This window comes from Eschrichtius robustus, chromosome 10, assembly GCF_028021215.1.
Source record: "Eschrichtius robustus isolate mEscRob2 chromosome 10, mEscRob2.pri, whole genome shotgun sequence".
Classification (NCBI taxonomy): Eukaryota; Metazoa; Chordata; class Mammalia; order Artiodactyla; family Eschrichtiidae; genus Eschrichtius; species Eschrichtius robustus.
In genome coordinates, this window is record NC_090833.1 from 34,473,222 (window position 1) to 34,498,968 (window position 25,747).

General features: G+C 39.2%; 1 protein-coding gene across 1 annotated transcript in view; it reads right to left on the reverse strand.

Annotated features, from left to right (window-relative positions):
* The window catches only part of TDRD7 (tudor domain containing 7), a 94,195-nt gene that overhangs the window by 6,239 nt on the left and 62,209 nt on the right, over positions 1-25,747 (reverse strand). Inside the window, exons 9-15 of the mRNA XM_068553338.1 lie at positions 21,474-21,585; positions 19,359-19,561; positions 18,199-18,333; positions 16,346-16,432; positions 9,397-9,531; positions 7,001-7,111; positions 4,596-5,098 (exon numbers count right to left, since the gene is read on the reverse strand). Of these exons, the coding sequence (XP_068409439.1) occupies positions 4,596-5,098; positions 7,001-7,111; positions 9,397-9,531; positions 16,346-16,432; positions 18,199-18,333; positions 19,359-19,561; positions 21,474-21,585 (1,286 nt within the window). The remainder of the gene's footprint in view (positions 1-4,595; positions 5,099-7,000; positions 7,112-9,396; positions 9,532-16,345; positions 16,433-18,198; positions 18,334-19,358; positions 19,562-21,473; positions 21,586-25,747) is intronic.

Here is a 25,747-nt window from a genome sequence, read left to right on the forward strand (position 1 = left end):
ACGACGACCCAAAACCTATGGGACGCAGCAAAAGCAGTGCTAAGAGGGAAGTTTATAGCAATACAAGCCTACCTCAAGAAACAGGAAACATCTCGAATAAACAACCTAACCTTGCACCTGAAGCAATTAGAGAAAGAAGAACAAAAAAACCCCAAAGCCAGCAGAAGGAAAGAAATTATAAAGATCAGGTCAGAAATAAATGAAAAAGAAATGAAGGAAACAATAGCAAAAATCAATGAAACTAAAAGCTGGTTCTTTGAGAAGATAAACAAAATTGATAAACCATTAGCCAGACTCATCAAGAGAAAAAGGGAGAAGACTCAGATCAATAGAATTAGAAATGAAAAAGGAGAAGTAACAACTGACACTGCAGAAATACAAAAGATCATGAGAGATTACTACAAGCAACTCTATGCCAATAAAATGGACAACCTGGAAGAAATGGACAGATTCTTAGAAATGCACAAACTGCCGAGACTGAACCAGGAAGAAATAGAAAATATGAACAGACAAATCACAAGCACTGAAATTGAAACTGTGATTAAAAACCTTCCAACAAACAAAAGCCCAGGACCAGATGGCTTCACAGGTGAATTCTATCAAACATTTAGAGACGAGCTAACACCTATCCTTCTCAAACTCTTCCAAAATATTGCAGAGGGAGGAACACTCCCAATCTCATTCTACGAGGCCACCATCACCCTGATACCAAAACCAGACAAAGATGTCACAAAGAAAGAAAACTACAGGCCAATATCACTGATGAACATAGATGCAAAAATCCTCAACAAAATACTAGCAAACAGAATCCAACAGCACATTAAAAGGATCATACACCATGATCAAGTGGGGTTTATCCCAGGAATGCAAGGATTCTTCAATATACGCAAATCAATCAATGTGATACACCATATTAACAAATTGAAGGAGAAAAACCATATGATCATCTCAATAGATGCAGAGAAAGCTTTCGACAAAATTCAACACCCATTTATGATAAAAGCCCTGCAGAAAGTAGGCATAGAGGGAACTTTCCTCAACATAATAAAGGCCATATATGACAAACCCACAGCCAACATTGTCCTCAATGGTGAAAAACTGAAACCATTTCCACTAAGATCAGGAACAAGACAAGGTTGCCCACTCTCACCACTATTATTCAACATAGTTTTGGAAGTGTTAGCCACAGCAATCAGAGAAGACAAAGAAATAAAAGGAATCCAAATCGGAAAAGAAGAAGTAAAGCTGTCACTATTTGCAGATGACATGATACTATACATAGAGAATCCTAAAGATGCTACCAGAAAACTCCTAGAGCTAATCAATGAATTTGGTAAAGTAGCAGGATACAAAATAAATGCACAGAAATCTCTTGCATGTCTATACACTAATGACGAAAAATCTGAAAGTGAAATTAAGAAAACACTCCCATTTACCATTGCAACAAAAAGAATAAAATATCTAGGAATAAACCTACCTAAGGAGACAAAAGACCTGTATGCAGAAAATTATAAGACACTGATGAAAGAAATTAAAGATGATACAAATAGATGGAGAGATATACCATGTTCCTGGATTGGAAGAATCAACATTGTGAAAATGACTATACTACCCAAAGCAATCTACAGATTCAGTGCAATCCCTATCAAACTACCACTGGCATTTTTCACAGAACTAGAACAAAAAATTTCACAATTTGTATGGAAACACAAAAGACCCCGAATAGCCAAAGCAATCTTGAGAACGAAAAATGGAGCTGGGGGAATCAGGCTCCCTGACTTCAGACTATATTACAAAGCTTCAGTAATCAAGACAGTTTGGTACTGGCACAAAAACAGAAATATAGATCAATGGAACAGGATAGAAAGCCCGGAGATAAACCCACACACATATGGTCACCTTATCTTTGATAAAGGTGGCAAGCATATACAGTGGAGAAAAGACAGCCTCTTCAATAAGTGGTGCTGGGAAAATTGGACAGGTACATGTAAAAGTATCAAATTAGAACACTCCCTGACACCATGCACAAAAATAAACTCAAAATGGATTAAAGACCTAAGTGTAAGGGCAGACACTATCAAACTCTTAGAGGAAAACATAGGCAGAACACTCTATGACATACATCACAGCAAGATTCTTTTTGACCCAGCTCCCAGAGAAATGGAAATAAGAACACAAATAAACAAATGGGACCTAATGAAGCTTAAAAGCTTTTGCACAGCAAAGGAAACCATAAACAAGACCAAAAGACAACCATCAGAATGGGAGAAAATATTTGCAAATGAAGCAACTGACAAAGGATTAATCTCCAAGATTTACAAGCAGCTCATGCAGCTCAATAACAAAAAAACCAACAACCCAATCCAAAAATGGGCAGAAGACCTAAATAGACATTTCTCCAAAGAAGATATACAGATGGCCTACAGACACATGAAAGAATGCTCAACATCATTAATCATTAGAGAAATGCAAATCAAAACTACAATGAGATATCATCTCACACCGGTCAGAATGGCCATCATCAAAAAATCTAGAAACAATAAATGCTGGAGAGGGTGTGGAGGAAAGGGAACACTCTTGCACTGTTGGTGGGAATGTAAATTGATACAGCCACTATGGAGAACAGTATGGAGGTTCCTGAAAAAACTACAAATAGAGCTACCATACGACCCAGCAATCCCACTACTGGGCATATACCCTGAGAAAACCATAGGTCAAAAAGAGTCATGTACCAAAATGTTCATTGCAGCTCTATTTACAATAGCCAGGACATGGAAGCAACCGAAATGTCCATCGACAGATGAATGGATAAAGAAGATGTGGCACATATATACAATGGAATATTACTCAGCCATAAAAAGAAATGAAATGGAGGTATTTGTAATGAGGTGGATGGAGTTAGAGTCTGTCATACAGAGTGAAGTAAGTCAGAAAGAGAAAAACAAATACAGTATGCTAACACATATATACGGAATCTAAGGAAAAAAAAAAAAAAAAGGCCATGAAGAACCTAGTGGCAAGACGGGAATAAAGACACAGACCTACTAGAGAATGGACTTGAGGATATGGGGAGGGGGTGGGGTGAGATGTGACAGGGTAAGAGAGTGTCATGGACATATATACACTACCAAATGTAAAATAGATAACTAGTGTGAAGCAGCCGCATAGCACAGGGAGATCAGCTCGGGGCTTTGTGACCACCTAGAGGGGTGGGATGGGGAGGGTGGGAGGGAGGGAGATGCAAGAGGGAAGAGAAATGGGAACATATTGTATAACTGATTCACTTTGTTATAAAGCAGAAGCTAACACACCATTGTAAGGCAATTATACTTCAATAAAGATGTTTAAAAAAAAAAAAAACAAAAAACAAAATTTTATAAATGCCTCTACTTGCTATCTTAAGAATGAATGAAAGCATTTTATAGAAAAAAAATAAGCAGTTGACCTTTTAAATTGACTTTTGGGGTGTGTGTATCGGGACAGGGAGGGTAGGGGGAGAGATTGTTCTTTTTGTTCAGCATTGTCAAATAAGCTGGCACATTTCCCCTAAGAAAGCTGGCAAAGGGACGGGGGAGGGGGGAGCTTGTGCCATTGTCCAGGGCTTCCTGGAGTGAGCGTATAGCTTGAGGAGCTTGGGCTTCCTTGGGTTGGAACCAGCACATCCTGGGGGCTTCAGGAGAGGAGAGTGTGGATCCAAATGTGCAAACGTGAGAAAACAGACTGAAAGTGCTAAAACAAATGTAAGGAATTATGATTCTCACTGTCCAAAGGCCAAAGAGCAGTGAAATAGGCACTGTTGAACCTTATAAAGGGTGGCACAAGCTCTCTAGAAAGCACCTGACTGCATATATCAAAAATCCTGTAATTTTTAAACAAGTGATTTCTCTTCTAGGAATCTATCTCATAAATACATAATCAGAGAGCTGAACAAAGATTTAAGTTCAACATTATTTGTAACAGTGAAAAATCTGGGAGAAAAAAAACCTACAAAAGAAAATGATAAGTAAATTATGATTTCTCTATATGATGCAATATTTAGTCATTAAAATGTTTATGAAGAAATCTCATCACATGGAAAAGTGTTCACAGAATTATGTTAAGTGAAAAAAGTAGGTATGAAATTATATATAGTAATATACCAATTGTATAAATATGTATAGGAAAAAAACTAGAAGAAATACATAAGTAGTTTAACAAGGGTTATGTTGGTTGGCTGACTTTGTTTTCTTATACTTTTTTATATTTTCTAAATTATCTCCAATAAACATTTTATTTTTAAAATTTAGAAAGTCATTAAATAAAAAACATTATTTCCTAAATAAAAAAATATTTTTCTCACAGGAAAGTAGAAAAAATATTTAAACATTCACTTTAGATATAATTAGGTTTTTAACAGGACTAGGGTCATTAGATTTTTAGATAAATGACATCATTTTAAATATTAGAAAACTGCACAATTCACTGGTCTCATTTCACATTCAAAATTCCCATTTGTGCAGTTCCAAGTCCCCCTGCAGGGATTAAGGACTCTTGGTATCATTCTACACATTTTTCTTAGGAGGAGAATAAAAAGCTCTGATTGTCCAAGGACCTACTTATTTTCCACTTTTGCAGCATACACTTGGTCTTTCTCCACCGCCACATGGCGCTCCTCAGACATACTGTAATAGAGAATCATCTCTTCCATCAGAACTTCCAGCTTATGTATCTCTTGCCACGGCTGGACGACAAAGTAGCCCGGGTGACAGGCCACTGGCACGTACACATCCATGTGTTCCCCTGGCTTGGACAAGTGGGCAGGAGGTGGCAGTTCCTCCATGGAGAAAGAGCTGCTGTGGTCTACCAACGACTTTCTGAGGATATCCGAGAGGCTCTTTCTGAAATTCTCTCCAGTGTTGCCCAAAATGGGGGTGTTCGCACTTTTGCTGTTGGGGGAGCTAGCTCCACTGGATATGGCACTCAGAAACACATCCTTCTGATGCTTCCACAAGTCTGCGTTTGTAATCTGGCGATTGATACTGCGGTGAGGATCGGGGAAGTTCTTGGGGGTAAATAAATAAATATGTGCGATCCCTCTGGTTTCATCCACTTTTGTAACCTTTGGAAAACACACAAAACCAACTTAAAGAAATCCAAGTTCACGATGAATTCTGAGGTGGTTATAATATTAACTTTAAATATTATAAAACAGTATTTTGCAAAGAACCCAACTTGCTAAAATCATTCTATTTGAGGTCAGATGAATTATCTATCACAGCTGTAGCAATGAATAAGCTCGTAGGTCCAAGTAGTCTAGAAACCAGCGGCAAACTTATGGAAATGGAAAATTTACTAACCTCTAAAAACTGAGACTATCTATGACTGGCTAGAGGTCATTATCACTGAGAGGAAGTGATTCTATATATCATGATTAATTTTTTTATATTAATGACATGTTAAAACACTCAAAGAAGAAAGAGTAACCCAATGAGTCCCCACGTGCTCATCATCCAACTTCAACAATAAAAAATAATAAAAACGGCAAAATGTCCTATAAGAATTCTGCTTAATGCTGGTGTACCCTCAGACAGGGAAGGGAAAGAAAAAGCTTTGACCTTCACCATACCCTTTGGGATCTTTGGTCCAAAGTCCTTGTTTGGTCCTAATCTCTGCTCTCACCCCTCTCCCTTTCCCCCAGTTACATGAGAGGAGAGGGACCTTGGGAGAAAAAGAGGAAGACAGCTCCACTGAATAGGCCAAAATTACAGTCACCATTTTGCACCTTTTGCCCAGGAGACCTCTGAGTACCTGGCTAGCTTTTTCTGTCAGAGGGGCGAATGTGTGTACAGGAGCACCACACGGTGATAACTGGACTGTGCTGCCGTGTGTCCCGAAGGGCTGGGTGACTGTTAATTCTTCTCATCAGCTCCTCTGGTTTATCTTAGGAATAACAAAAGTGAGACACTTCTAGCCACATCTATCTTTTACCAAATTGGGCTAGAAATGAAAGGCAGGAACACAGGCATGAAGACAAGGAGACACCAGCAAGGCAATCCTTCTAAAGTAATTTACTTTAAAAGCGTCTCTCCTAGCAAGAGGAGTCTATTTAAATTCATCCTTTGGAGGGCTGATGAAGTACTGACTGCTAATTCATTTTGATATTTATGGTACAGAAACACCGTTTCAAAAATCAACCATTAAAAAGATTTTTATTGACTACCCAATACCCTGGCTTTAGGAGCTGAAAATGTAGCTGAGAAACAATATTCATGTGGCAATTGAAGAATATAAAATGGTATATAACTGTGTGATTGCACATGATAAACCCTAGGGGAGAATGAAGACAGGAAAATCAGTGTGGGCTAGAATAAGTGAGAGGTCTTCATGAAGATATTTCTCAAGGACATTTCAGTGTTAACATTGTTAAATGCTTATATAAAACGATAACACTATTTACATCAGTTAAAATAGAGAAATATTATCTTACATTTCTATTTTTGGAAATATGAGCAGTGTTTTTGATATGAAGATGCAAGAGTGTGAAAAAGAAACGAAATAAAGCAGTTTAAGTTTTAGGAAGAGACAAAAACCAAGATTACAAGCAAATATTTGTTTATAATCCATTTTACTTTAGGGATAAAAAAAAGAAATACCGGACTTACTTAAATGGTCTTTAGAAACATTTATCAAGAGATACATGGTCCTCTGTTGCAGACTTAATTCCTTATCATGGAGCAAAATAGGAGCACAGAACTATCTGCTACCTTATTAATAATCAAAAAATTATATAAAGGGTTTAAAAATAACACTGGAGATATAGGATAAATTCTTAAATAAAAATTAAACCATCAAATATCTTATAGCTACACATGTAACCAACCTCCTGACTATAAAAGTGTGTCGGAGGTGAAAGCATCAGTTTACAGTAAGATAAAATTCTTTCACAAAAACAAGTGGAAAAAAAAAAGTGAGTCCTTCTGGCTGACAGCCCCCTTTTATCAAGACCAATAAGATAACTAACCTTAATGCTACAATCTGAGCAATTCAAAACAGAATCTCTTAGCCAAAGCACAGCATCTGGTGTCCACATGCCAATAGACTGTGGAAGATCTGCTAAACAGCACTTTATAGCCTGAAAAGAAAACACAATGGAAAAGAGGACACACCATCTTAAAATAGGTACTTATGAGTAGTGTCAATATTATTTTCCTACAAGTCAAATGTTGCCAAGATAGAAAGCAAGCAACAACAATAGCTAATAATGACAATCACAGTTCTCAGGCTGGAGCATCTGCTATGTTCCTGATCTATTTATATTACTACCATTGTCTTTACTCCTATCATGAGCCAGGGTTTTATACCAGGCACTTCACATACTTCTCACCCTACAATACTTCTGCATGGCAGGCCAGTGCTGTGATCTCATTTTACAGACGGTGAAACAGACTCAGAGATACTAACTTGTGTAAGATCACAAAGTCGTGAAGACAAGATTGGGACTTATATCTAGGTCTTCCCTCTATGCCCAACTAAAAAAAAATGAAGTGTCATTTGGATGAAATCTGACTCCTGTTGTAAAAATCTCTGTGGAGGCTTCCTGCTGAATGAAGCATTTCCTGAGTACCCCAGGCATTTGTACTTACCTTTTGAAGGAGGTAGTAATGAGAATTAAGGAGGGTAAGAAAAACTAAAACCCAGTGATACCTAAAAGACTCATTTTCCCTGATGCTTTTGACCTCCCACCATCACTGCACAAGCTTCTGCAGAATGGCTACACCAAGGAGGAAAAGGTAACCCCAGGGACTCCCTCCAGTCTCATGGAAGCCTTTGAATTGATGGAGGCAATTTGGGCAGGAGATGAAACTTACTTCCAGGATTCCTAGATTTCTTCTTTCCTCTCTGAGCCCCAACCTCCCTGTCATACACCCTCCCTTCATCCTTGGGGGCTCCAAGTCTCCCACTGTGCCCCCTGCATGAGGCACCTTTCTGGGTGGGGAGGAGGTCACTTAGAGCAAAGAGAGCAGACTCTACTAGTGCAGGTGCCAGGTGGGCAAAGAGGGAGTGAGGCGGGCCAGCTGGGGCCCACGCACTGGAGAGCACAAGCCCTGCAGAGGAGAACGTCACTTCCCAAGGTCCCACAGAGCACTGTCTCATAAAGAGGACTGCTCAATAGAGTCATGTTTTCTAGTTTGTCAAGAGAAGCTAGAAGCAGACAACTAATTCACATTTTAAAACACTTTACGAGCCAAGGGCCCAGACCCAATATTCATGGGTCAGCCTTGGCCAACAGGCCATCAGTTTGCTACTCTGAACCTCTTGGGGAGATGTTGTTAGCCAGAGGCTTGCCCTAGCTGGTTTTAAAGGTTCCCCCAACTTCACATCTATCAAATAAAAAATCCAGATAAGATTAATAGAAAAAATTATAGTGGCTTTTACCAAGAAAGTACACCTGTGTAACTTTCAGACAGTCAGAAGCAGTGGGACAGATACCCCATCTCCTCCAGCCCCGGAAACCTTTTCTAGGTAAGGCTGGCCCTAGATGGATGTTCTAACAAGGGGTACAGAGGCCAGGGTGTTATCAAGTGAAAGCAGCACTTAAAGGTCTAACAATTTTCAATATTATGCTGAGCAGCAATAAGAAAAAATGTGATTCTGAAAATTGGCTTGAACTCAAGTTAAACAGCTTCTCTGTAATAGTCATTTTAGGAAAGGCAACAGTGACTGCAGTGAGAGAAATTATAAAAGCCATGCTAATTATGGTCAAGTACTTTTTATTCACTGAGTTTTGATGCATTAGACATCTTCTGGTAAATATAGGTCAAGGGGTCTCTTGAAATTATAGAATGTTGAACAATTTTATTTTCAAAGCATGATGGATTTCTGTACAAACTCTACTTCTCCTAAGTAGGAAATAGTTATTAATAATTTTAATTAATTCAAAATAATTCAAACTTCTTATCATCTTGAATTTTTATCAAGAGAGGAAAGATAGACTGAAGTTAATCTTTTCACTAAAATCTATGAGGAGAAGGTTAAATATAAACATATATCCGAAGAGAATGGTTACCTAATTAAATTAAGAACTCTGGAAGTAAATATTTACATATAATATCCTGAAACTGTGTAGAAGCCAGCATTGGCATCTAATTATTAAAGTGGAACCTCTAACTGGACAACATAGCCTGATGACTCAATATGCTTGAAAACAAACATTTATCAAACAATATTCTGTAAGTCTGACTGGTCCTCTTGTCTAAGCAAAATTTTACATCTGAAAACCAGTGAGCCACCATTTGGGTCATTTCCAATTTTGTTAAACTCAATCATCACCAAAAACTGAGAGAGCATCTCACAATGTGATTATGAACACATCCAAATCCCTTTCAGCCGATCACCTAGGCTTGTAACATGTAGTACCTGAGGTGGTACTGCAATCATTTCTTGGAAAAACCGAGGGGGAATTTCCCTGAGCTCGGACACTTTCACAGACGTCACAGTGCCAGAGTCCAGGAATTGAACATCAAGAGCCCGGCTGCTGTGAACATTCGTGATCTGCAATGAGACAAGTGTTGGCTGATTTATTAGCATATCCAAAAGGCCAAAATGCTTCTGTGCAATTACATTTCGTACAACTCTAAAATGCATATAAAAAGCAACAAAGACTATCAGTGTTGATTAAATTTTCTCTTATTTTAAAATGTACTTATTTACCAAATAGATATTCTTTTATAGTAGAATTGATTTCAACATCTTGCTGTTAATTCATAAATATACTAATAATTACTATGTTTTCAATTCTAGGATACTACTGATTATAAAACAATTTGATACATTATTATATACTGCTGATCATAAGATACAGTCTGTTCTCCAAAATATTAGGATGTGAGGAAAAAAAAAAAACTACTGTGTCTTAGCAATGAGGAAATAATAGAGAGAATTCAGAGACAGAATTTTACTTGTAGTAGGTAAATACTATGCATTTTTTTTTTTTTTAGAGTTAAACTTGGTCTTTTTTAAAAAATTAATTAATTAATTTTTGGCTACGTTGGGTCTTCGTTGCTGCACGCGGGCTTTCTCTAGTTGCGGTGAGCGGGGGCTACTCTTCGTTGCGGTGCGCGGGCTTCTCATTGCGGTGGCTTCTCTTGTTGCGGAGCACGGGCTCTAGGTACGTGGGCTTCAGTAGTTGTGGCTTGCGGGCTCTAGAGCCCAGGCTCAGTAGTTGTGGTGCACGGGCTTAGTTGCTCTGCGGCATGTGGGATCTTCCCGGACCAGGGCTTGAACCCGTGTCCCCTGCATTGGCAGGTGGATTCTTAACCACTGCGCCACCAGGGAAGTCCCAATACTATGTATTTTTAAAACATGACACATTTTGGTATTTTATAGCTTAGTCAGAAAGCCCAATGATACTTTGTGTCATTTGTCCTAGCTAAAAAATTGAACTCAGAAAGTCATAATTCAAAAATGGGAACATCATTAATCATTAGAGAAATGCAAATCAAAACTACAATGAGATATCATCTCACACCAGTCAGAATGGCCATCATCAAAAAATCTACAAACAATAAATGCTGGAGAGGGTGTGGAGAAAAGGGAACCCTCTTGCACTGTTGGTGGGAATGTAAACTGATACAGCCACTATGGAGAACAGTATGGAGGTTCCTCAAAAAACTAAAAATAGAACTACCATAAGACCCAGCAATCCCACTACTGGGCATATACCCTGAGAAAACCATAATTCAAAAAGAGTCATGTACCAAAATGTTCATTGCAGCTCTATTTACAATAGCCAGGACACGGAAGCAACCTAAGTGTCCATCGACAGATGAATGGATAAAGAAGATGTGGCACATATATATAATGGAATATTACTCAGCCATAAAAAGGAACAAAACTGAGTTATTTGTAGTGAGGTGGATGGACCTAGAGACTGTCATACAGAGTGAAGTAAGTCAGAAAGAGAAAAACAAATAACGTATGCTAACACATACATATGGATTAAAAAAAAAAAAGAAAAAAGAAAAAAAATGGTCAGAAGAACCTAGGGGCAAGACGGGAATAAAGACGCAGACCTACTACAGAATGGACTTGAGGATACGGGGAGGGGGAAGGGTAAGCTGGGACAAAGTGAGAGAGTGGCATGGACATATATACACTACCAAACATAAAATAGATAGCTAGTGGGAAGCAGCCGCATAGCACAGGGAGATCAGCTCAGTGCCTTGTGACCACCAAGGGGGGTGGGATAGGGAGGGAGGGAGGGAGATGCAAGAGGGAAGAGATATGGGGACATATGTATATGTATAACTGATTCACTTTGTTATAAAGCAGAAACTAACACACCATTGTAAAGCAATTATAGTGCAATAAAGATGTTAAAAATAAATGGGTAAGTTACACACTGAATCAAAGCAATAATTACCTACCTGTGGCCAAATGGCAACAACACAATGTAAGATCCTGGATGCACCTTTAAATGCCCACAATCTCCCCTAATATGCCCCTAAAATGCCATTGTGACACTTGCCATTGTTAAATATTTACAGTGGCCAAATATAGCCCCACTGGGGTGGTTATCTGGGCTGAGATCTCACGCCTACAACTGCACTAACTGATACCTAATCGTGGTGGTGCGTTCGGTATGATGACTGTTGAGAACTGGGCCACTTTCAGCTTGGAAGTCAGATTCGCCAAAAGTGAAGCCTTTTTCTACTGCCCTAGAGAATGCTTGATTAATGTAATAGCATAAATTTTTAAATCTCTTAAGACATGATAAACACAAACAGTTCCATGGAAGAATATTTTAAAATGTATTTGTTTATTCAAACATACATACTGAACATATATATTGGTATGGATGGTATCTGTTGAATGCTTGTTATATCCAGGCATAACTAGGCTGCAAAGATATACTTCCCCTTCTCAAAGAGCTCCTAGTGCCATGAGAGACGACACAAATACACAACCATACTATAATGTAGTAAAGGCAATAATGAAGTTGTGCTTGGGGTACTGTGAGAACACAGAGGGTGGGTACCTGACCCAGCAGGAAGCAGGTGTTAGGGCAAGCTTTCAGGAGGAGGAAATGCCTAGAATTGGTACTTTTCTTTAAAAATTTACTTTTTTTTCTTATTTTAGCAAAATGCCTCCATTGTAGAAAATTTAGATACTTAATGATATAAAAATCACTTGTAATCTACTATAGGTTACAATTATCCTTCTAGTCTTTTTTTTTTTTTTAGAATCAATTTTTTTTTTTAAAATTATTAGCACCTTTTAAAATTATTACTTATTTATTTATTTATTTATTTGGCTGTGTTGGGTCTTCGTTTCTGTGCGGGGGCTTCCTCTAGTTGTGGCAAGCGGGGACCACTCTTCATCGTGGTGCGCGGGCCTCTCACTATTGTGGCCTCTCTTGTTGCGGAGCACAGGCTCCAGACGCGCAGGCTCAGTAGCTGTGGCTCACGGGCCTAGTTGGTCCGTGGCATGTGGGGTCTTCCCAGACCAGGGCTCGAACCCGTGTCCCCTGCATTAGCAGGCAGACTCTCAACCACTGCGCCACCAGGGAAGCCCTATCCTTCTAGTCTTTTACCCATGATTCACAAAAGATTAGATTTACAAGAATTACAAAATATTTGTAGATACTATTTCATAGTTGACTGCTTTCCACTCAGTGTCTCATAAAAATATTTCATGTTGTTTGTCTTCTATGTCATTTTAATGTTATGTAAGTCTATCATATAGATACATTGTGACTTATCAAATCACTTTGGTTGGATAATTTAAGTTGTGTAAATTTGTTTACACAAATTTGTTACTTTAAGAAATAACCATATTTATTGGGCATTTGTATTTCCTTTTTCACAAACTGAAATTTCGTAAATTTCACAAATTTATGTCCTTTCAGAGCTGCACCTTAAACGATGAATGGGAGTAAACCAGGTTGGTAGGAGTCCAGTTAGGGGCGAATCTGGACATTTCAAATAGAGGGGAGAGGATGGGCAAAGGCACACACATACTTCTTATGTGTGGGGCCTACAAGCATTTTGGTTACGTTAGAGCATAAAGTGAGAGGCCAGGCAAGGCAAGAGGTGAGGCTGGGAGACAGGCAAAGGCAAGGTCTAAGAGAACCAGATATTATGCCTTCAAGAACTGAGACTTTACCCTGTAGATGAGAAGCCAATGTCAAGCCTTAAGTAGAAGAATGAGATAGTCAGCTTTATAAAATTGTTGGTGAGGGCTTTGGGATCAGATAGATTTGGTTTTAAATCTCAGCTCTCCCACTTTCTAGCTGAATGACTTTCCTCATCAGTAAGAACGGGGATAACAGGGTTTTGTGAACATGAAATGAGATCAGTCATGTTTAAAAAAGCATTTAGTGTCATGGAAACAGTAAGTCTCGTCATAAGTTGGATGTATAATTATTTGCATTTTGGGTTGCTACTCTTAGTGGTACGGAGCTCAACTAGAGGAAGACAGGAGTGAAGGCAGAGGAACCAGTTGGTGTGGTACTGCACTGTTCCAGGCAAGAATTAACAAAGATGTAAAATCAGCAGTGTTCGGTGATTAGTTGCACTTGGGGCTGAGGAAGATGTAGGAGTCAAAGATAACTCTTAAGAAACAGCCTGAATGGCTGCATGAATGGAGGTACCACTAAAATAGAGATAAGGGAGAAAGGTAAGGATGGGGAAAGATAATTTTGGTTTCAGACATGTAGAACTTAAAAGAGTTTGTGAGATGGACAATTAGGCTGGCTTTTTGCTCAAATCTGCAGCCCATCAAGGACTGGAAAACAAATTTGGGAGTCATTAGGGCCAAAATGGTATCTGAAACTATGAGATAGGATTACCTAGAAGGATGCAGAGGCCGAGAACAGTGATGAGCCTGGACAGGACTTAGGGACACTGACACTTCAGAAGTGGGGGTGGAAGGAGGTTTGGGTGAAAAATAAGAGAAGGAATTATTAGACTATCATGAGGAAAATTAGGATTTGATAACATGGTAGCCTAGTGAGAAGGGAATTCCAAGTTTCAACACTGTTCGATGCAGCAAAGAGGTCTGGTAGGACAAGACCTGGAAGATACTAATTCAACTGCACAATTAAGATGCTGTTCACAAGAACAGGCTCTGTGATGGAGTGTGGGCAGAAGTCATGTGGCAGTGACTGAGGACTGACTGGAAGATGGTGCAGAGTGAATGCAGACCACTTCTACAGGGAAACAGGGAGAGTAATGGCCACTGCACTGAATAAAGTTGGTTGGACGTACAGAATAAGTTCGGAATGTACAGGCACTAAAGTTTAGACAAGTTACAATGTCAAGAGCAAATACATCACTTAAACACAGGATCTGCTTTTCATTAATCATCTTTCTTTCCTTAACTTTCTATGCATCACTAAGAGAATGAACACTTTTGCTACCTCAAAAAAGTAGATAATACACAACTTGATAGTAATAAAAATAATACTAGATATTTATCTAAAGTATTTGAGCATACACTGAGAAGGTATTTTTGCCAAGAAGGCATAGCCTGATTCCACACATGGAGAAACTCAAGTTGAGAGACACTCTATGAAACACTGCTACTCTTCAAGAGGCCACAAACAACAAAGACTGAGCAACTGCCAGGTTGGAGGAAACTAAGAAGACATGACAACTAAATACGTCTTGGGATCCTGGACCAGAAAAAGGACATTTGGAGGACAATCTGGGAAATGTCAGTATGTTCTGCAGATTAGTTAATAATATTGTACCAATGTTAATTTCCTGATTTTGATAATCGTTATGTAAGACGTTAACAATTGGAGATGGTGGGTAAAGGGCATATGGGAACTCTTTAAAATATTTTTGCAACTTTCTAAAAGTCTGAAATTACTTCAAAATAAAAGGTTAAAAAATTAAGTATTCGTGCATTTATACATTATACACTAAACAGCACAGAGCTTTAAAATTCAGATAATGTCATGTTCTTTTTAACAAATCATGTTTTGAAGTTTATAGCTAAGCACCCAAATCTTAGTCATATAACTCCAGATCTCAACTTTCTGACACATATTCACATTAATGACAATAATTATTTCAAAACTGAGGCTTTCATTAAAGTGGCCATGACCAAGATTTACTTAAATAAATCAGTACAATTAAGTTATCACAATATTGCTACGCAGTAATAAAACTCAATAAAGCAATGATTCTTACTTAGGGTTGGTTTCTTTGAGAATCTTAAGAAAATTATGAATACTTTCCCTCCAAAATACATAATACACACACACGCACACACATAATTTGCATACAATTGTGGGGGAGGGGTCCAGGCGCTCCCTGTAAGCAGAGGTCTTTGCACCTAGGTTAAGCACCACTGTGGAAAAAAAAAAAAAATCAAGCCCAGATTTGCAATTTTACTAACTGGGCAAAATAGATAACAAAAAAAAAAAAAAAAAAAAAAAGAAGAAGACGAAGAAAAGAAAGAAACCACAAAAATCCAAAACCTACCTTTGAAAAACATACAGAGATTTATGACAAAATATAACAGACCTCCTTGCAAATTCATAACTGAGCTTGTGAGAAAATAAAACAATTATTAGGCCCTGGAAATAGAGCACTATGTGAACGCTGAAACCCAAGCCATCCTGGGCAGGGGTGAGGGAGGACATGAGATGCCCCCAAGAAGCCAGAACGCTCAAAGGGCTACCCCTTGAGGGAGGGGTAATTCTGGACGGCAATTAGTCATTCCCTATGCCCAGAAATTCCACTCCTACATATGTACCCTGGGAGATATGCACAGGAAGGTTCACGGTAGTGCTGTTTATAGCAAAAAATTCGACACAATCTAAATATCCATTGTCAGAAGAATGGAGTGATAATGTTGGCATATTCATACACTGTTACAGCATATAGCAGGGAAAACAGATTACATCACAAACGTAATGAATGAAAAAGCATGTTATAGAAGAATCAATACATCTTACAATTTGTGTAAATTTTTAAGACATTCATTCATTTAGTTATACTTTATTCATGTTTTTACTATAAATATTATATATACTATTCACTTCTACATTTTAAATATCTCTATATTGAAATATACAGATAGTAAAAGTATGTGTGTATAGACACAAATATAGTAAAAGTCTAAAGCAGTGAATAGGAAGGAGAAACACCAAATTCAGCTGGTAGCTCCCCCAGGGGTGGGAGTAAAAGAAAGGGCTGCAGACAGGGAGCATCAACTGTATTGGCTTTATGTATCATGTTTTATTTCTTAAACTGGTGATGAGTATATGGATGCTTACTCCATTTTTTAAAAACCTCATTTATATGTCTGAAATATTTCATCTTAAGTTTAAAAAAAGTCAAGTGACTGATTTTACCTCTACTCGCAACCATTTTCCTTTGCAATGGAAGAGGCAGATTTTCCCACAGAAGGGTAATGAAACGAAGTACTCAGAGGTCATGTGCTGCAAAACAGAAACGCATGACACTTATTACTTTCAGCAAAGAGCACGTTGCTACACCATGAGAAAAACACCGCTGTGGCACAGGTAAACTGCTTCACCCGTATGTGATCAGACTTTCGGCGAGGTGTGCACTGCAGTGGACGCAGCACATGTACAGGGGTTGGAGGGCTTCTGCCTTGTTTCTCATATGTTGGTGGCAGCCATCTACCCTCCTTCCTTGCACATGGCCCATAAATCAGCCTTGTTAAAATGTCTAAAAATGTTAGCATGGAGGTCAGTATAATTCATCCAGGCTCAGGCACCATCAGTTAAACACAGAGGGAAGATGAATCCGATAAAATGAACAGCCTGGATGAAAGGGAAGCAGTTAGGCTAGCTGTTCATAAGGTCTCCTCTTTTCATCTTTTAACATTCAAGATTCAAAGATAAGTTTTTAATCCAAAACAAAAGAAACGTTATCAACACAAATATGGATATCAGTGCCAGTTCAATGTTATTCAATGTTTTCATCCTCCTCCTCTACTGTAGCTTGAAATGGGGGACCTGCCATTGCCTCTTTCCTTCAGGGTGAATGTTCCTACTCTCCCCAAAGGCAATGTCTCCTTCCACTTGAGTTTCCAGGGCACTAAGAACTATCAAGAGTGCTTTTCACCATTATAGATTATAAGCACATGCATGCACATGAGCAACTAGAGTCACCCTCTGGATGTCTCAGATTTCTCTAGGATAGATCAGCAAATCAAACTTAAGTAATGACCTTGAGATACAAGCTAAGACATCTGTAACAGAGAAAGAGGTAAAGCTATAGATCTAACGTCTCCATTCTAGGCTGTAGTCTAAATACAAGTTTAATCCAATTCAGCAAATATTTTGGAATACCTATTTCATGTAAGACACTAGATAACTTACTACAGTACCTATATGAATTAGGTACTTACCAGAAGCTGGTGAGGCTCAGTCTCTGCCCTCAGGAAGCCTATACTCTAGTAAAGCAAACAAATACCCAAACAGCTAACACAATGCTGCATACAAGCGTCATGAGGCACTTGGGGTGCTCTGTAGGTCAGAGGCAAGGGTTCACTTCCAGGTGAGGGGGTCAGAGATGAAGCGGCATCAGAGTTTAGTCACTTGGAAACCACAGCATATTGTGGATTACAACTATAATGTCCAAATGGAGGTAAGGAAATCCCTTTAGGACCTTAAAACAAAACCTTTACAGATCCTGATTCAGAAAATAATACTAGAATTAAAGGGAAAAGAGATTACTAAAAAATGTAAACTGCAGAACCACATTTTCCAAGGCGCAGGTTCTCTCAGGGACCATAAAGAGGTTGGGGAGTGGTGCCTCGGAAGTTTTCTTCTCCTTCTAAGTTCCATGGTTCCGTCTTTGCCCAGGCAGAGGAGCCAGCTGCTCGAGCAGACAGTCACAGGCAGCTGCACTCTAGGCTCATCAACTGCACCTCGTGAATGACAAATCTACCGGTTGTTGAGCACTTTCTATGTGCCAGGCCCTGTGCTAATAAGCAGCCTTGTGACTAGTCCTCATAACAATCCTGTGGGTACTCACTATTATTATCCTCATTTTACCATGCAGAAACTAGTGGGGATTTTTGTTTTTGTTTTAAATTCTGAAGCCTGGGGCTCTTACCCTCTATTTTAGAGTCTACCTTAAAATATACAAAACTTACTACACATGTACAATTTAGTGACTCCTCTTGTTTGCAATGTTAGGACTCATCTTAGAGGTGGATGCTGCTTGGCCATACCTTACAATGAAAGTATTCCTCTATCTTATGCAGAAGGTCGTTGAGCTTGTTCAAACCCTTACAAGGCACCTGGCAGTAGAGTGTGCCGTCGGAGCAAATATTAGTCACTCTGACATTTGTGTACATGGCATCGACCTGAAACAAAGGACACACCAAGGATGTGAGAACAGAGTGCAGCTCTTACCTACCTAAGGGGATCTACCTAAATAGCTCATTGAAAGTTTCTGCGCTTTTCAATCTTCTAAGCAAGCTGGAGGACAGATAGAATGAAATTCGTAACGTAAATGTGAAAAACTAGTTTGCATACCACTCTTTCCAAAAGGAATATCTGCTATCATTTGTGTCAGGCACAGAGCAGACATTTTGCATACATTATATTATTACCACTTTCTACTGTCTAAAAGGCTAAGAGTATCTTCAGCTCTGCTTTAACTCTGGTTTATCTTCTCCCCATTAATTTAGAAAAAGAATTATTATATAAAACATATTTTTGCAGCATTAACAGAAATGAAAATAAAAAACTCTCACAAAATCAATCCCATTATCAGTTTACTTTCTAATCCATGTCCATGGGCCACAGGAATTTTTAGTAACTTTTAAAAATTATAATCACAGTAAAGGTTTAATTTTAGCCATTTTTAGTCAAATCATAATATAAAGGCAATTCACTGTTGTTCTACTTATTAAAACAAATATTTTCCCAATGTTGCTATGAAGCCTTAAAAATGATCATTTTTAACATCTCATCCTATTCTTTCGAGTGGCTGCTCTATAATTTATTTAAAGGTGTCCTTTCCTACAGACATCTATGTTCTTCACATTTAAAAAATGTTAAAGCTAGCAATTTAATAAGCATCTTCACTGATCTAATTTTCCCTTCATTTGAATTATCCTCCCTTATTATCTTTGCAAAATAATTTCATATAAAATTAATATATGCTCATTGTGGAAACTGGAAAATAAAACAAAAATCCAATTCTTAATAATTACTATTTATATTTTGGCATTTCCCCTCCTTTTTGTTCCCTTCCTTCGTTTTTTTCCCCAATACATACATAATCTGTCTCTATCTAGTGTTAGCCTAAAATGTACAACGTTCTTTTCTGGTGAATTTCTTTCCTGTGATACTCGTGAATAGACAACAGTGGTCACAGTGGTACCTGAAGGTGAACCTCTAGTGACTTGTCACATATGGCCTTTAAGCAGGTGGCATTGATGTTGATGTCATCTTCTCCTGAGGTATCGTACAGAACCACCAGTGGAATATCAGCTTTTTCAAGTATTTCCACTGCAAAGATCTTTCCACAAGTTAAAGATTCAACCACCTTCACTAAATCAGGATCATCACTTAGAACTTCCAACCCTGAAAAATATTGAATATTTAAATTTCTACTTAATTAGAAGAATCATTTTAAGATGCAGAGATTGTGTTTGTTTTGGCTACTTATTACAATTATGAATCTACTACAAAATTCTTAAATTTTATAGGGAAGCTTTGTTATACAATCTTCTTTATAGTATCCACCCTTAGGTTTAAAAATATTTATTATAACATGAATGCCCTTTTGAATGATTACACGAAGGCGGGCAATCTTAAAACAAGAAGAAAAGTTGACGATCAATCTGAATTTCTACTTTAGGAGAAACAGCCTTCACTTTACTTACAAACACATATTTAAAACAAAAAGACTAACATGTAAAGAAGTTGTCAGCCAATTATGTCTGCCAGTCATGTATTTGTAACACTCTTGCTAAAAATATACCCTTGGTTTCTTCATTTTCGAATTAAATATGCACAATTATTTCTTCCATGAACGTGCACTTATTGAAAATTTAGACAACCTCCCCCCCACCTTTTCATTCTTTCTTTTTAAGTAAACCATCATGGCCCTGAGGATACCAAAGAACTTACGGATTTACGAAAGGAAGATTAAATACGGTTTAATGTAATGTGGGTATTAGGTGAATTTTATTGCAGTCTAATTATTCTTTAAATTCTTGGAAAATTGTAACTTCATATATCATAATATGACAACTCTAAGTTAATCTATTAAACTAATTAAACTAGGGCATCATTTCCCCAATGGTACTACAATGTCTATTTCTATATTTTTCCCCTTTAAATCCGTAAGCAAAAGTTCACAGACTCCTTCTGACCTACCTTTCTCTTGTTCATATTCTGTTCTCCAGACACACACCTCTATAGCTTTTATCAAACCTTTCATTTCAGCATCCTAAATCTTCTCCTATGCTCTTGATATGTTCTTTTCAAAACTAACTCTCACAGGTTTGTAACAGGATTTTTAAATTACTCGAGATTTATCTCACAGAGAGAGCCAAACCCAGTTCCTCTGACATAAAGACATCCCTGCTGGGAAGGAGGCATTTCTTCATGGGTCTAATTTTCACGAAAACAATTCTGATCGTTTTCTGAATGTAGCTCTGGCTCTCCTGCATGAGGCATACATATTCCAATGTCTTTCCTCATCATTAACGTGTGCCCCCCATACTTTCAGGTCATCCCTACACGTCACTCTCACACGTGTGCATTTCTCTACGCTTCCTTGAGGAGGAAAGAAAAGAACAGTGATACGTGACAGTGCCAGAGACCGCACATGACCCACAGCTGGACTCGTGCTTGGGTGCATGAGGGAGTGTTCCTTGCTAACAAGCAGCACCCACGGAGTCCATCTCAGTGGGAACGAAGCTGGGAGTCACTTTACAACAGGTCGAACAACGTGATTTACACTGATCCTGTACCCCACGATACAGGGCCTCGAACAGCTGTTACTAGGGCAGTTAGGGCAACAGCAACCAAACCCTCTCAGATGTCCAACAGGTTTTTTAATAATAAAGTTAAATGTGCTATATGTTATATATAACGTAACAAAAATATATTAAAACATTATAACATTTTTATAATGATCAAATCTTACAAAGAAAATATTAAACATGAATTTATTTATATCTTTCAAGAAATAACACGTTTTAACACCTTGAGATACTTAATACGTTTTAGGATTTAACCACCCCAAAGTACAATGGTAATACGTATCAAAGTGGAGAGCGCTTTTTTTTTTTTTTACTTTTTAAAAAATTTTTTATTTATTTATTTTTTATACAGCAGGTTCTTATTAGTTATCTGTTTTATACATACTAGTGTATATGTGTCGATCCCAATCTCCCAATTCATCCCCCCCCCGGCCCCCACTTTCCCCGCTTGGTGTCCATACGTTTGTCAAAGTGGAGAGCACTTTAAAAAAAGTTCCTTTTACCTGCGAGCTTACACTTTGTAGCTTGGAATGACAGTGAACAGAACTTCGGGTTCAGTTTGTATGCTTTGCTCTTTTCAACATTTTCACTAAAACCATAGTCAACATAGCATACCTAATGATAACAGAAACAACAACATTTAGCTTCAAATAAAATTCTTTATCCTCACTTCTTAAAAAAATCACTTGATGCATTTAACTGGCTTCATTTTACCCCATAATTGGCATGTGAAGTGGCACTACTGCCTGGAAAATGCCAGGGGAGGTGCCCCTGACTTAGCCCGGAAGAGGAATGCTGTGAATGGGACCAGGGGTGCCAGGGCTCCTGACTTCCAGGCCGCACTCCTCTGCTGCGCCTTTGCCAAAGGGGAGAAGAGGGAAGAGTGCTGAACCCCGATGCCTTCTGTTGTCAGCTTCTCAGCAGCACACGTACCTGGTCTGCCAGCCCTGACTGCCCCCACCCTTTCCTTACTGTCATAATGCCTACATCACCTTATTCTTTCTTGATTTATACAACTCCACTAAGGATCTGCTTCCTTAGGCAGATCCTTATTTATTTCTAGAGGAGGCATCACACTGGTGGTATTTACCAGATTCTAAATCCCCAGAGCAGCACTTGTGACGGCTTGCTCTCAGCTGTTATGCTTCCAGGGACCGAGATGCTTTCTGTCAATGACAACAATGATGTCACGGCTGGATAACATGGAATTCTACACTGTAAAGGTAGGTAATTCTGGGTTTTTTGGGGGCTGTGAAGCTGGATTAGGCCTTCACCCAATTCAGGAAAAGGTCCCAAGTCTGCTGGACAGAGCTCTGTGTTTACAGAAACTTGCATGGCACTTCCTCACCACCATCACAGATCATGGAGCGCCTGGATATTATTTTTAGTGTATTAATAAAACCTTCAGTTGAAAAGGACTATATAACCAAAGGCTTTTTCTTTTTGGAGAAAAATAAAATCTAGAGACATTAAGCTGTGGTTTAGAATGATAACTAGGAATCAGAGGGAAAGTGTTGAAAACTTAGTACGCTTCTCTAATTAAAGCAGATGGTCATTACAAAAACAGAACAAATCACAAAAACGCAGGGCAAAGGCATTTCAAAGAAATACCAAGTAATACAGAGTTCTACTTTCTGCAGTAAAATAAAGTCCACAGCTTCTGAGCACCGAGATTCTGACAGTAAGTATACAAAACAAAAATTCTCCCATCAGAGAATCTAAGGAAGAAAAGAATAGAGAGATGACTAACGCCTTTCCCTGACCACCTGATAACCGTGTCTGTGGGGCCTGTATATCCCACGTTGGAAAGGATCATCTCTTAGAGTCCATATGTTGACTCAGTGCCCGCTGAGGCCTTGATCCCTGGCAGGGTCCCCACACTGCAGCCAGCCACTTCTCCAACCCCTAATTAGCACCTGCTTTTCCTTCCCAAAGGCCTCAGGATTCATGCAGCTTTTTGTGTCCTTTAATAGCTATCAACACCCACAATTTGGATTCTGCTCTTCCTAGGCCTAAAATGGAGACAACATGTCTGTGACTAGGACATAGTATGTGAAATCATGATTCCTGGGCAATTTAGAATGTACTCCTAGCACTAAGAGACTAAAGAATACTGCTCTAAAATCTTCAAAGGGGTTCTGTAATGTCTGGAGCTTGTTTACTTTTCTTTTTTCTTTTGAATCACGATACCATGTATTTGTATGTCAGGTGCGGCTCATAAAACATCTGCCCATGGACTGTCCAGCTGGACTCTCACCACCCTCTGTCCTGTGTCCTTTGGCCCTGAGATCAGCACAAGCAGGCTCATAATCCTGGCATCGGGCCCCAGTTCATTCCTGGCTCTCTGGCTCCCTCAGGTGGCCACAGGTCTCACAGCACCACCTGAGTAATAACCAGAAAACACCCCTGGGATGTGGGTCTGCGCCAGGCCAAACTGGCACCAACCTGAGGGGGTGACCGCATGTTCCTGTTCCTCATACTCAGCAAGCTTTGTGGAAAGCAAGGAGGGAATCTGTTCTTGCTGTCAGGCACAGTAAAATTCAAGAGAAACAAGACTTTCCACGTAGCTGGGGTTTCTCCTCATAAAGGGTAAAATTCATCTCTGTCTGGTTCATGGGATATGGGGAACAAGATCAGGACAGGACTGCCACAACTACTGCTGCCTTAAGAGCTTACCACCGTACAACACACCAAGCTACAGCATTTATTCCTCACACCGGCTCACAGCTCTCAGAAGCAATGACACAGCCGGTTGCTTCCTCCTTTTATGAGGTACTTTCCTGTTCTGGCTTCCGAGACACTGTCTTCTTGGTTTTCCTCCTTCTTTGGCCATTCTGACAGTCTTCTTTGCTCCTCTCACACCCACCATCTAAATGCTGAAGTGTTTCAGAGCCTAGTTCTGGGTCCCCTTCTCTGCTCTATGGGTGATTCTTCCTCAAGGAGATCTGACCCAGTCCCATGGCTTCAAGTAGCACCTACATGCTGATGTTTCCCACCCTGCTGCTACATCTCCAGTCCTGACTTCTCCCTGAGCTCCAGGCTTGTCCAGGTGAAATCTGATAGCTTTTCTCAAACCTAACAGGTCCTACAAAATTCTTGATTCTCCTATATATTGGTTCTTTTCCCTGATTTCCCAATTTCAATAAATGGCACCAATATCCACCAGGTTGCTCAAGCCCCAAACCCAGCAGTCATCCTGAATCTTCTCCTTTCTTCTCTTCCACATCCAATGAATTAGTGTCCTGTCAGTTCTACCTCCAAATACATCCTGAATATGTCCCATTACCTCTGTCTCCACTGTTTCTACCCTAATTCAGGTTACAAGCTGCTGGCTACTGCAATAGCCAACTAACCAGTCTTACTTTCCTTCTCTACACTACTACAATCCATGCCCCACACAGGCACTGGAACAATCTTTGAAGCAAATAAACCAGATCACATCTCCCTGCTTATCCCTTCCTTCAAAGTTATTTTCTATCATAGCACCCTCGTCATTTCCTTCACTGCTCTTAAATTGTCCTGTTTATTTATTGTATACTTGTTCATTATCTGCCTTCTTTTACTAGCATATAAAGCTTCTTGAGAACAAGGACTTGTCAGTCTTGTCTCCTGCCCTAGGACAGTGGAAAAAATGAAAGAAAAGTTTAACAGGCAGATACTAGCATAATGATAGTGTCTGATTTTATAGGTAAGGAATCAGAGAAGTTAAATAACTTTCCCAAGGCCACACAGCTAGAAGTGGCAGAGTTGGGACTCAAACTCAGGTCTAACTGACTCCAGAGCTTAAACTCCCAAAGTAGAGGTAAGGAAGGAAGGGGAAGGCCCAAGTGATTTTAGCCTTATAGATCTCAGACTGGGAGATATCCTTGTGGAGTATCTGTAGCATTTATTATAAACACTGATGCACTGTTAACATGTCACCAGGGTTTGTATGGTTCTTCTCTTCGTAAGCAATCCCTGTGCCTTCAAATAGCTTAAGTTGTGTTGGACTTCCTAAGGGCAGGGAAACGGTCAGCAAGTAGACTGAACTTTAGCTCGGAATGTCTGGGGCAGTTATCTCCTATCGACTAGAGGTCACTCAGGTTTCTCACTGAGCACAAAGCAGTGATGGGGCCACACTGACTGGGGTCCTTTTCACCTGGACTTCCCGCCCCCTGCAGTGCTAAGGGTTCTGAGATGTGCTAACCCTGCTTGCAAAATTTAGACAAAACTGTGCCTTCGTGAGTGAGTTCTGGTTCTGGGTCTCTGAGCTGAGGGAAAGAAGAGGCAATGGGGCAGAGGATGATCACCACGAATGTGGTCAAGTCTGGAAGTGTTGGAGCCTCTGATGGAAGAGACTGGTGAACGAGCCCTCTGACCTTTCCAAGATGACCAAGAGGGCAAGACTTTGGGCATGGCCCAAGTCTTATCTGGGGTTCTCCTCAGCTGGCTGTGCAAGAAGGGAGAGAAGAATGCCATCTCCTCTAATCAGTATGGTTTCCCTCACTCCAAAGTATTGACCTTGATAAGAAGCCCACAGAGCTCTGATCAGTATTCATTATATAACCTTGGGGGATAGGAATAGAGGTTTTTTTCCTGATGACATCATGGGTTATGGTACTGCAATGGAGAAGAATTTTTTTTCTTTTTTTTAAACTAAAACTCTAAGGTAATATAACTACCACTGACTTAAAAGTTGACAGGGATAATCTTTTACAGATACTATCTTTTCAACTTCTGGGGAAAACTAAATATAGTTAGAGAGGACACAATATTAGAAGCAACATTTTCATTTGAA